This window comes from Pagrus major, chromosome 19, assembly GCF_040436345.1.
Source record: "Pagrus major chromosome 19, Pma_NU_1.0".
Classification (NCBI taxonomy): domain Eukaryota; kingdom Metazoa; phylum Chordata; class Actinopteri; order Spariformes; family Sparidae; genus Pagrus; species Pagrus major.
This window is the reverse complement of record NC_133233.1, coordinates 22,939,850-22,953,270: the sequence shown is the minus strand read 5'-3', so window position 1 is coordinate 22,953,270 and position 13,421 is coordinate 22,939,850. Positions and strand designations below refer to the sequence as shown.

General features: G+C 42.6%; 1 protein-coding gene across 5 annotated transcripts in view; it reads right to left on the bottom strand.

The window, feature by feature from the left end:
- abi1a (abl-interactor 1a) overlaps positions 1 to 13,421 on the bottom strand; it is a 57,987-nt gene that overhangs the window by 1,213 nt on the left and 43,353 nt on the right. The window contains exons 6-10 of one of the 5 annotated variants that reach the window (XM_073488122.1): positions 7,889 to 7,989; positions 6,469 to 6,663; positions 3,644 to 3,949; positions 1,620 to 1,706; positions 336 to 521 (exon numbers count right to left, since the gene is read on the bottom strand). In XM_073488122.1, the coding sequence (XP_073344223.1) occupies positions 336 to 521; positions 1,620 to 1,706; positions 3,644 to 3,949; positions 6,469 to 6,663; positions 7,889 to 7,989 (875 nt within the window). The remainder of the gene's footprint in view (positions 1 to 335; positions 522 to 1,619; positions 1,707 to 3,643; positions 3,950 to 6,468; positions 6,664 to 7,888; positions 7,990 to 13,421) is intronic. The other 4 variants (XM_073488123.1, XM_073488124.1, XM_073488125.1 and 1 more) reach the window with 4 other exon arrangements.

Genomic DNA, 13,421 nt, shown 5'->3' with positions numbered 1-13,421 from the left:
AAGCTGTTCTCAGAGGAACACTGTGGACCACTAGAACACTGTTTGAAGCTAGAACGGTGGCAGGGTCCGCCAAATATAAACTTAGTAAAACAGGATGAAATTGTGTTGTACTTTAAGGTCAGTTTGTTTCGGCAAAAAAAATAAAAAATAAAATAAAATCAGTCAATAAAGATCTTTCTCTTCTGATTAAAATATCTCCCCCAAAGCTACATAATGCACCTTTAAGTTCAATATTTGAGTAAATGTACTCGGTTACATTTCATCACTGAGGTTAAGCGATATTTGAAATAATTGTGAGTTGCAGCCCTGACATTGGTTTATTTTTTTGAGCAAACCTTTCTCTATGTAGTTCTTGGGCGCCCACTGTGGATCTCCGTCAGCGTAGGGGTCGTTGTACTGCACCACGGCGGCATCCTCCTCCTCGTAGTCAACCGGAGGAGGCGGTGGAGGGGGAGGAGAGTCATCGAACAAGGGGATGTCGTCTGGAGGCGGAGGGGGCGGCGGAGTGGGAGTATCTGCAACTGTTAAAACAGACACAGGTGTGAGATGGGAAGCTCCTGATGGTCAAGGATCACCAGTCGACATGAGCCATGCATGAATCATGCAGAATAAATGATAAGACATGCAGAAGAGTGTGTGTGTGGAAGGTATTTGAAAAGGAAATTCATCAAGCAGGCTGCATCACTGTTAGGCCTGATGATATACTGAATGTTTAAGCCTCTGAAGTAGTTTGTGCTCCTCTCGTGTGGCTCTGAAACTGTATTCAAACGAGCAAATGTGGAAAAAAAGAAACCAAACAGGATTTATGAACGCTTAGTTGATCTTCTGATGGATAATACATGCAGAGTCATGCTATTTAGTAGGTTATAGGTCTGCCTGACAGCATCTACACTGGGAAAAAAGCTATATAAAAGATAAATCAATAGCTTTACCATCATTTTAATCAACTTTGTATTGAACACTGCAATTTCTTTTAATGTTTTTTGGTAAAAAATGCCCAGCAAAGAACTCTTAAGCTACTTCCTGTCAAGAAATAAAGTAATTAATACTGGCTCAGCTGTAATATTTGACCGTATTGCAGGTTTTGAACCAGCAGGGGGCAGCAAAGACTCCCATCTTCTCCACTTCTTATTTGCAGAGAGACTTTTGGCACTTTTTCCTCTAAACATTATCATTCACCTCAGCTCAACCCTGCAGTGCTACAAGAAAATTCAGCATATGAATACCAAGCTTCAGTCGGCGATGAAGCCCGCTGCGTGACACTAAATCACAAAAAACAGTGTGGGTGGTGGAAGCTTTTCCACTGCACATATTTTAAAAAAGAAGTGGGGGGGATTATTCCAGCTGTTATGTTTTACTGCCGTTACTTAGAAACAAAAAAATGGGTTCACAGCTGAAGAGTAAATCTGTCTCCAAACAGCAGATAAAGCTACTTAAAAAGTTGCATAAACCGTGACGACACTCTAATGAGACACATTCTTGCAAGACGTCGGTATTAATTGTTCTCAACAGACAAGTGGAGGAGAGGATGAACAAGAACAATGCATGCTGGGTGTTCTGGAAGTGGGAACAGTTGGCACAGATAAGGAGGAGAAGTATGTCTTATCCTCTTCACTTACTGCTCTCCTGCATCCTGGCCACAAAGCCAGTCAGAGGTATCTGTGGAGTCAGCTGGGGCATGGGGGGAGGAGGGGGAGCGATAGACACTGAAAGCCAGCAGAGAGGAAGAGAAAGAGAGTGGACAAAAAGAGAGAAAGCCCGTAAGTCACCGAGAATGTACAGACAGACAGACAGACAGTTAAGAGTGCACCCGAATCCCAAGCACACACAACACCGACAGAGAAAAAAGACACAAACACACTGCGAGAAAAGTGAGATCACGACAGAGCTGAAAGCCTCAGTCAAATTAATTAACCTGTCAGCTAATGTAATTCCAAATTCGATTTTTACCCTTTCAACATTTTAAAGAGAAAACAGCCAATTACGGATTAATTAATTCGACTGTCTGTAGCCGCAGCATCAAACACCAACGTGACGTTGAGGAGTTCAGTGACGTCTGTGACTGTGATGAGATTTCACACGGTCTCTGGGGATCACTGAGGCAGGAGGATAAAGGGCGGATTATGTCTGATTTCTGTCAATCAGACCGCTCCTACTCATAGCTCGAAAAGAAGCAGGGCTGCCAGTGGCCACAGGGAGGCGCTGTTTGCCTTGGGTGTTGAGATCAACCCCATTCCAACTGTCCTCAGACCTGCTGTAGGTATGAGCAGAGTAGTTTGACTTCCTAATTTAGATTTTTCAGACATTTTCCAGATCGTTTGATCAATCCAAAGTTAGAGACACCAATCAACATGAAGCCCATGTGCTTCAGTGATTGCACATCAGGCATGAGGAGCCCACTTACACCTGGTGATAACACGCGATCTGTCTCTGGATATTCTACCTGGAAAAAAACACGGTACCGCCAGGTGTAAATGCTCAGAAAACACATTAGGGTCGGAATGTGATCGGCCACATCTGGAGGTGCTCTGGCTCACATTGTGATCTAATCTCAGCCAGGTGTGACCACAAAACCTCCGCCAAGACAGTTGAAAGGTGATCTAACTCTGCTCCTTCCTGCTACCTCAAGCTGCGAGAAGCCGACAAGTCTTTCTTTGAAAAAGTGACTTAATAAAGAATGACGGCCATCCGTGGAATTCAAACCCAGAGATATCGGTTGGCCATATCAATATATATATTATATATATATACACATCGGTTTTTGGCTTTTATGTTGCCGAATATAAGCCGATACAAAGATTTTTGTTAGAGACTTCAAAGCATACATGGATGCTTTTATAGTCTCATATCATGATAATGATAAAATACTGATATATTGAGCAACACTAATGAAATTTCCCAGTTAATTTGACTGTTTCAGTGCATTCATTTCTTTAATCGTTTGAGACAATAGTGTGTTGTTAAACTGTAAAATATCCTGTCTCCGTTACATATCTTTCTAGCAAGTGTTTGATAACAACATTCGAGGGATCATTGCAAAAATGTATGTTGGTATCGGCAGACATATCAATATTTCCTGATACTGGGATAAGCATCAGCTCCAAAAATGGAGTATCAGTCGGGCTCTACTTGCGATGAGCCACATCGACTAGTCCTGACTGATAATTTAGCATTTCGAGATTCTGATGCAGGCAGAATCAAGATAATCCTTATTAATAACCCTGGACTGGAGAGCAGTGAATTTCATTAAGTTTAAAGGGAATCAAAACCGAAATGATGTACAAAAATATATGTACAGGTTAACTTCTCTCCATGCCTCTACATGAGCCCAGACACGCACTGTTAGCAGACATCGATCGTCTGCTTGGTATCTGCTGTAGAACTGAAGGACGAGACATTCTGCATCAATACAGGTAGACAAAAAGCCTCAACCTGCACTTTCAGACTTAAGGAAAAAGTCAATAATTCAGACAAGAATGCAAGCTTGACCTTCAGAGAGCAGTGACTCACTTGCAGATATGAAATATTGGTCTACAAAGGTAAGCTTGCTTTAGTTTGTCACTGTCACGATTTGGAAGAATGTGACTGTTTGTGCTTCACAGACAATTCAGGGTCTATAAAGCTGGAGACAGAAGGGCCTTACTTGAGTTCTGGCCGTAGCCAGGAGTGCCTCCATTAATATGAGGCTGTTGTTGCTGCTGCTGCTGCTGCTGCTGCTGCTGCTGTAGTTGTAACTGCTGTTGCTGCTGCTGCTGCTGCTGCTGCTGCTGTAGTTGTTGCTGCTGCTGCAAGGAGAACTGGGAAGTGACCGACGGCGCCCGGCGGTAGGTGCCCGTGGCCGAAACCATAGAGACAGAGGAGTTGGAGGGGTTGTGCCGCGAAATCTGCCGCGAGATGGTTCCAAACTGGGACATTGGAGCGGGGCCCAGACCAGGCCCAGGGGCCACCACTAGAAACACCCAAAGAAAGGGAAGGAGGGGAGGAAAAGACAGACAGGAGGGTTAGACAGAAAGGGGAAGAAGGGGGGAAAAGAAAAGCACCCAAAAACGTTAATCATCAAGATGGTAAAAGATAATGTGAGCTTTTAAAACCTGATTAGAGCCCGACAGCTTATGAAAGGCAATCAATGAGCAATTAAAGGAAGCAGGTGATCTCGGGAAGTGACACAGATTGTGTATTGACGACACCGTTAAACAGAGATATTTCATGAAGGTACAATGAAACACAACAGTCCCAAAAGGTCATCCGAATAAATCCTGCCTAATGCAGCGAAGATTCAGTGAGCAAAGAGAAGAGAGCAGCAGCAGAACAGACTGATCCTTCAGGTTTCAACAGAGCTGGCAGTGAATATAACTTCACACATTTTACTTTTTTTGATAAGAAATGAGCAATCGTAAGAAGAGTATCGTTGGGCTGGGTGTCAGAAATCCTCTCTTCCAACAACAGCAACATCAAATATGCTAAAATATTAAAGATTATAGATGCAGTGTGTGTGTGTGTGGAAAACAAAGAGAAAGAAAGGGCAAGAGTCGGGGTTAAATAGAGTATTTCCTGTTACATTTCTGGATAATGCAGTGTCTCTAAGGAGAGGCCTCTGCTCTCAGATAGGGATGGGTGGAACCAGAGGAAGTAGAGCTTCAGAGGAACACGGGAGCAAACAAACTTCTCCATATCGACAGGAGTAATTATAGCTGAGAGTGTGCGCTGATGTTCAGAGGATAAAATGCGAATGTTTCAAATAATCATCTTGCTGAAGATTGGAATGAATCAGATTTAAGCAGCTGCGGTACGAACACACACAAATCAAACAGCTGGATGCTTCTCAGCCGTGCAGAGCCGACAGTAAATCAAAGCCAGTATCACTCAGTGGTTCGCAGTCGATACACCATGTGAATCAAAGCTGCATTAGGCAAAATTGAACGTTTCCAGCGCTCAAATGGCTGTTTAGATGTTTTAAAACTTCATTACCCAGAAATCATTATGTGACATCTTAATGATGTCGCTGTCTCACTGTCTTGAATAACCATAACTGGCAGCTAGACAGGCTACATCATTTACTTCTTAAGTACTTATTAACTAGTTTCAAACTAGTTTGTCAATAAATTATGCTGAAGCAATAACAATTTAGAAATGTTTTAGTATGTAAATGGGTGTAAACCTGTCGCTAAGAAACGCTGTTATATTAAAAAGGAATCAACTATGCTAACAGGAAGTCACTTTAGCGTCACAAACTGCGACAAAAACGACAATAAAACAGTTTAAAGAGGCAAAACAATATATTAAACTTAACTGACACAATGTAAAAATAGTCGTGACTGTTTTACGACTTTTTATCTACAATGAGGGGAAATATCTGAACATGCTAACCTAACCGATGCGAGGTTATTTGGTGATTTAGCTAGCTTAATGTTACTAGCGTGGCATGTTCTGTTTTTTTGCCTGATGCAGCTTTATCCAAACTTACTTTTCCAGTAAAAAAAAAAACAAAAGTAAAATAACTCTGATAAAACAGTAACATATCTGCAAAAGAAGTCTCAAGGTCCTTAAGGTTGATGCATCCTGTGTCTTTGTATGGGATACAGGATCTTCAATTCTTGAAATTAAGTTGTAAAAGTTGTTGTTTCCAGATCTACAGCAGCTTGAGGTCAAATGAATATGAACAATTTTCTGGCTGTAATTAACTTTCACCAGGCCTCAGGTGATATGAGACTTCTTTTATTAGCAAATCATTGCATATTGGTGAAAAATTAAGGAAGTAGAACACCATCATCACCACCACCACCACCACCGCTGAGGATTAAGAAAAATGTTAATGAACTGAAAGCCAGACACTTCCTCACATAGAATTTAACCTGTTACAAATACAGTCTGTTCACACTGCAAGCAAGAAAATCAGCATCAGCCTGTTGTTTCCTACAGAGCTGAACAACCAGGGAACCCAGCTGATGTCTGAAAGGTCAGCATGTTTGTCAACTGAAACAGCCGCCATCAGTCAAGAGACAACCAGACTTGCATCCTGTCTCATTTTCTATATTACATTATTTGATTTAATAGGCTGTAGTTGTGTCTAGCAAGTGACAAGTTATGTTTGATAGAGTTCTGTAATGCTGCAGAGATTCCCCGTCAAACATATCTTGCTCTCCAGATGTGAGAAAACATTTTAATTTGGTACAGACCCCATGATTTTTATAGTTCTTTCAGTGGAAATGACTCATCGTGAATCATATCGCAATATTTGTCACAATATGACTTTTTTAAACCATATTATGCAGCCCTACTTCACAATCATGGACTGTACATGAGTCGACCAAATCTTTTCGCTTGCAGTGTGCACAAACAGAAACCCATCCACAGGCACCCTCACCACCCTCATTTGTGCGTCTCCACCATGAGAGAAATCACAGTAGACGTGCTGATTATCCACCATCAGAGTCGTCGGGAGCGGCCTCGGAGGTCGAACAGTCTCACCTAAGGGTGGCGGTGGTGGTGGTGCTGGGGGGGCAAACCCGCCCATGGGAGGAGGTGGTGGTGGAGCTGGGGGGGCAAACCCGCTCATGGGAGGAGGCGGTGGTGGAGCTGGGGGGGCGAGCCCGGCCATGGAAGGAGGTGGTGGCGGAGGAGGGGGTGGGGGAGGTGCTCCGGGGGGAGCGGACATGGGCGTGACTGAAAGGAGTGTTTACGTTAGAAACCACTTTAAGCAGAGCAGAGTGTGTCCTCGGCAGCCTCCTGCACCTCGACGCTGTTACATAACATCACATCACTTTACTCGAGAAGCCTTCGGGGCCGGAGGAGTGCTCCGACTTTGTCTCCGCGCACAATTCTTTGTGGTATGAATTGAGTGTTTCCATGGCGACCGGCTTCTGGGGAGAGCTGTGGTTAGTTCTGAGCTGCTGGCCTGATCCTGGCGCTGCTACAGGAACCTAAAATATGCCTCGTTCAGCTCAAACCGTTTGCAAAAGTTGAACACAGTAGCATCTCAGGCTTGTGTATGGTGTGATGCAGTACGATGCTTGTGCGCATGGTGTTATGTGGGCCTTACTGTTCCACCATAAAGCAGCAGGCCTAACGCAGCTTGGCCTATTTACACAGTAGGATAGAGAATCAGCTGTGCTTAGAACACAATGGGCCTCCATAATCCCTGTCTGATAAACATAGGCTTTGTGTAGTGTCGTCTCACTATCTGCAAATAGTACAGTACATTTACATCTTACAGCAACTAATGCCTATTATTACTGTACACGTGTATAATATATTTAAAGAAATATATTTCTTGTTGCTTTGTTGCTCCAAATTTCTATTTTAACTAATACCTTCAACTTGGTTTAGACCTAGATATATAGTCACCCTCATGCCGACAAGTTTAAAACAAGTCCCCATCTACTTGTCTACAATGTTTCGTTGATTACAAAACTACACCAGCCTTTCCATCGGCATGAGGGTGAGTAGATAATGACTGAAATTTCATTTCTGGGTGAACTTATCCTTTAAAGGCATGTGACGCTTTGTGGTGTTATGTAGGAGTTCACTCTGTCTACCGTTTAATTTATGTACAAAGGTAAACTCGGGCTCAGAGGCTCTTAGCATAGACTGTATCCTCATCGCTGTCTGTCAATGTTTAGAGAGTGTTATCTCATTTCACACAGGCCAAACAGACCAGACTGCAACTGATAAGAGTTTCCGAGGGCAAAAACAGATTTATTTTTGTAATGTAAATAGCAGATATTTGTGCTTTTTCATAGTCAAAAGTGTTCTTATCAGGACAGAAAATTATTTCAGCCAGTGTCTGGAGCATGGGAAAGGCTAAGAAAACCCTTTAAAAACAAAAAAACTAATGAAATTCTGAGATGGGTGAGCAGCACTGTGAAAGGCTGACTGGTCTGTGGCTCACCTGGTCCAGAGTTGGGGATGGAGGGTGTAGGCACGGCGATGGGAATGCCAATACCGCTGCTGCCGCTGTTCTCCCTGCTGCTGCTACCCCCGCTGCTTCCACTGAGGGAGGAGAGAGACAGAAGAGAAGGAGGACATCGTTTTATTCAGGGCAACCTGCTCAGACTGCACAGCAGGTAACTGCAGATACATGGACCCTGCTGCTCCTGTCCTCATTATATCAGACTGTAAAACTATTGGACCTGAAAGTATTAAGTATCTTACTTTTGTCCATATTTTTACTTCTTCTTTCATTCGGATCGTTTCTGTCTCGTTAGGACTGAGCTGCAGACTGAGTGACACGCCGAGGTGAGCAGGTATGACTCACTCAATTTGAGACTCAGACTGACGCAATAAAATAAAAATGAGGCCAGGGTTGAAACTGATAGGAATGATTTTTTCATACAAAGCGCCGAATAATACCTGGCTTCAAACTCTGATCGGCCCAAAACACCTCAACTCATTTATAGTCATGATCTGAAGCGCTGTGTATTAAGTCTGGGCCTTTGCAGAATAATCTACAGACTAATCTAAGACATAAGTGTATCAGTTTCGTGAAAACAGTTTTCACACATGGATTTGAGGTGCAATTTACCAAACTGTTGCCAGTATATCCAGTCAAATGTATTTAGGTTTACACACTGCCCCAACTTTTTGGGGATCGGGTTGCATCTGATAATCACATGAGGCCACATCATGTGAATTTGTCACATGTGAAATGTCTGAAAACCACATATGAGTTGTGTTTAAATGACAAAGTTTCATTTATTTCCCCACACGTGCTTTTTTTCGTAGTGGATTTGATGGTCAAGCCAAAATGTTCTCTGTTTTCAAGTTATTATTTTTGGCCTCTGAAAAGCTGCATTACAGTAGAGTGGCACCGTTATTTCACTTGTTAGGCATTTAATGTTAAGAGGCAAAACAACTAAATAACTTTAACATCATATCCATCCGTCTGATTACGTCAATACTGCCCATCCTCTGAGGATAAAGAAGTGAGAATGTCGGATGTATGCCAGTGCTACAAAACAGTATAAGCGCTGTTTCACCCTGTGTCTGACCCCGGGGCTTGTAGATCAATGCCCTGACCGAATAAATCCCCCCCTCCCACTCCCACTCCCACTCTCTCTCTCTCGGGCTGGCCTTGATCCACATTTCTGCTCCAGCCTCTCCTTCCTCTTTCATCCCCGCTTTTTAACTGATCCTTCTCTCTACCTCTCTCCCCTAACCATCCCTCGACCTCTTCCTCTCATCTCTTCATCGAATGTAAAGTGATCCCCCATCCGTCTCCCTCACCCCTCACCCCTCTGTCTCCTCTGATTCCTTCCATCCCTCTGAAACCCCACCTCCCCCCTGCATCTCTTTATCCCCTTCCCATCAACCCCCTCTCCGATCCATGTCGGTCAAGCCCTGGGGCTCTCCAGGCACAACCAGCAGGGGTAACCCTCTGAAGGATGTTGGTGGCGGTGGGAGCTAAGTGTCTTCGGGGATAAAGGCTAAAAACAATATCGTGTCATCCCTCTATTGAAGTGAACGCCGTACTTCACTCCCCCCATCTGCATGTTCTGGATTTATCCTATCTAATCCCTGTATAACTTACCCATTCCTTCGCTAACCCATTTATCTCCTCCCCAGCTTTTGCTTACCCTATCCTTCCCCCTTTGTTTCAAGAGAGTCACTCTGAAATAAAAAGCACTCAGCTCCTTCTCTCCTGCTCCACTTTCCTGCCTCATTCAACCACAGCGAGTTGTTTAGAAATCAGCTAAGCCTAAAAAAAAAAAAGTTCCAGTTCACTTGCTCACAGCTGACAACAATCCCTGGAGCAAATGAAGAAAAGACACTGTTCTCACTGAAAAGGCACAAAAAAGTAAAAACAATATGTAAAAAGTGTGTGCTTAGGCAGTGTGACATGATGTGACTTGACTTTAGCGAGAAATAGACTTATAAAGTCGCCCAGAGCATAATCTAAGATGAAAAAGTGAAATTATGAAAGCTCCTCGCGTACAAAAGACTCAAACTTGTTATCTAGGTTTCAGATGTGCATAAATAACCTGAAGCAGAAGATGAACAAGAGGGGTTGCTGTAATCTAGCATAATAAGATAATGCTACGTGATTTCAGGGCTCTCCTGACAGAACTGGTATATAAAAAAAGGTCAATTATGCTAAATTAAAATATTTTTGCACAATATTTTGAGGCTTAATACTCGTGCAGGTGTTAAAGCACACGGTTTAAAGTTGATGACAAGATGATTTAAAAATAGAGACTGACAGGAAGGTAAACAGGAAGCTAAGCTTGCTGGTGCAAAATAAGACAATTGTAAATATAACCCTTTATGTACAGCTAAAATATTAAACCTCCGCAGTTCTGCTTTCTTAACTGCATATTTGAAAAGCCTCATTTAACTCATATGTCAACACAAGCTGGGAAAACAACGCTTGCTCCTCTACAAACACTTTCCAAGCAAACCCTCAAGGCACGGGACAAAAAGCCATCGAGTTACCACTACTGTAACATCATTTAGAGGTGGAACTTCCTAACCATTGAGCATTTTGCGTGTCTTGCTGATGCTTGTCTAGTGTACGATGGTCTGGCTCCTTCCCCATTAAAAGAGTTAATGACACTGTGCTCAGATAACGTGGACAACAGGGACGACCAGCAACGGTGACTGCGTAATACGAAACAGATCTTCTGAGTTTGGCAAATCAACCCTCTCTGTTAGAGCGACCGATTTTTGGAGCTCAGTGAGCCGTTATGTAAGAGTGCTGCAGCTTCACTGATTTGAAATTTGAGATAAAATCATGGCTAGAAATCGACCCAATCATGTTCCCATCACACATAAATAAACTTAATCTCAGGAAACCTGATTGTTATTGTTGCAGTGTTTGAATGTTTGAAAATCATGTTGCTGTGCTTGTTGTATAGTGATTATGTGCTGTCTTGTAACTGTTTTTTTACACTATAGTCTTTATTTCCTTAACAGAGATCTTGTCTCTGTCTCCTGCCCGGAGACAATGTGATTATAAACCCATTACATTATACACTATGGTACAGCTACCAAGCTGTGCTTTGTCCCTGTCGAACACACAAACAAACAAATACATAAGTTTCTAAGTAAAACAACTGAAACCAGTCCCATATGCAAAAGTTCCATTATAAAAAATGGGAAATAAAATAAAAGTTCTTTAACAGCATACAGGAGCTACTGTACTGAGTGGCTGACTTCATCTTACTCTGCTTTAGAAGACAAAAAAACTGTCTCATAGTGCAATTGTAATATCCGTCAAAATAATCACTATACATGCATATCGTTCAGCCCTCAACCACTTTTTTTGTGGTGGCACATTATGCCATTTTAGAAAGATGATGGCAAATACATGAGGACCGACACGCAACAAAGGTCCTTTGCTGGACACTGTGAGACACTATCGTTCACGGTCAGTGCTTTTGCCCCGTGGCCTCAAGGGACACCCTAATTACTTTTAATTTGGTCTAACATGAACAAAGAATGAAGGAGTGGAGGAGAAGAGCTGAGGAAGAAGAGCTGACACAGTTTTGAAGAAGTGGGAAAGGCAAGTCGAATACTTACAAGAAGATGAAGTTACACACAGTTATTATCTACTTCCTCTTTTTTTTTTAAATAATTTATTGCATTGTGATTTATGCTTCATCCACAGAGTCATACGCCATCTTAAATTGATCCTGCTTGGAATCCCGGTTATCACATTTTATCACCAGGATATTATAGAGGCTGTAATAAGCATGTTTTCTTAAAACAATGATACCTGCATGACTTAACTGTGTTATCTTTCCCACAGAAAGATATTAAATAAAGGGGGGAAAGTACGTGCAGGAGATGCTTATATTGAATTTAGACCTCAGCAGAGGATGGCAGAGACTGATGAGCTGAACAAGAGCAGCTGACTTCGAGCCGGTGTAATCAAATAGTGATGCCACAGCAATATTAGCTGAAGCAGGGTGGGTGCAGCCCCGACTCTGAGGACAGTTTGTGAAAGGGACATTAGAGCGTCTTTAAACCACAGATCTGTAACAGGCGAGAGATCTGCTGCCGTTGCTCTGCAGCCTTCAAGCATTTGAAGCCAGTAATTAGAAGAAGAGCTGGAGTTTGGTTTTAATTCATAAAGACGAGGAAGAACTGAGGGATATCTGTGTGAATGAGCGAGAAAGGGAAGTTGGGGCGAGGAGAGGGAAAATTAAAAGTAATGCAATATTTATGAGCATCACAGTCAGCATAACAGGCTTTTTAGCTAATGAGGCCACTTCGCTCACTCGTAACTCAAATTTGATGAAAGCGCCTCCCGCCTCCCCCGCGTGGAGGTTTCTGGGTAACAATCTTTGAGAGCCACGTTTGAAGGTTTCCATGCTGCAGTTGACTTTTTTTTTTTTTTGAAACGGCACTTTATAACTGAGGCTTTTACAGATATTAATATGGGAGTGATTCAGGCTGTGGTAAGAAACCCTCCGAGCCTTGTCAGACAAATGCTGGATTTAGTGCAGCGGAGAGGAGGAGGAGGAGGTGTGAAAGTGCTCCGAGCTGCTGAACTAAGTGAAGAGATTAGAACTACCTGGCACCGGTGGTTTTTAGAGAGATGCTTTTTTCACATTACTGAAACACTGAGTGCACATTTACTATTCGGTTAGAGGTGTAGATGGAACACTAACTCCACTCATACCTATCCCAAAATGGGGGAGAAAAGTATGGAGTACCTGCTGTTATTAAAAGCTCTGCAAAGTAGCGATCCACCGATTGATCGGCCAGCGTCCCAGTGTCAGACATATCTGATTCTACGCTGCTTTACACATTTACACACATGCCGCCCACCCCTAAATGGGACCACCAGCCGAAGTGAAACGAAGAAGCTAAATATTTTATGGTATTTACCCAAAACACGTGCACTCTTTTCATTTTCAGGTCAGTGTGAGAGTCTTTACTGCTTTGCGGGGGACGTTACTTGAGATGATGACGTGTTGTGATCTGTTACACCTGTTTGCTTTTGGAAAAGTAAAACACTGTCAGCGAGGATTATGAATTATGCATTTTCTTTAAGGATGAGGATCCGAACCAGAGCGGCAAACCTTTTATTCTGCTCACATGTCAATTGTTGCGCACTACAGGTAGCCTCCTTCCATTTTTAAAAAGAGAGCTAAAATTAATTGAGACATTTTAGCAACAGGCTGTCAAAATAGCTTACGAAGTATTACTTTTATTAGTTATTTCATAGTGTAGTAGTACGAACCAGTGCAAAGTTGAATAATATTTCATTTGCAGGTTTTAGAAACTTGTCCACGAGGCTTGTTGTGAAAGTTTATATCACAAACTTTTGCATCAGTTGGTACAAATTGGCTTCAAGCGGCTTAACTTACAAAACCTAGAGTTGCTTCTTAAAATTGCTTACGAGCTGCTGTTGCTGCTTAATGATTCTGCTACCAGCACTATGTAGTTCTTGGAGGTGTTATGTACTGCAAGTTTATTTC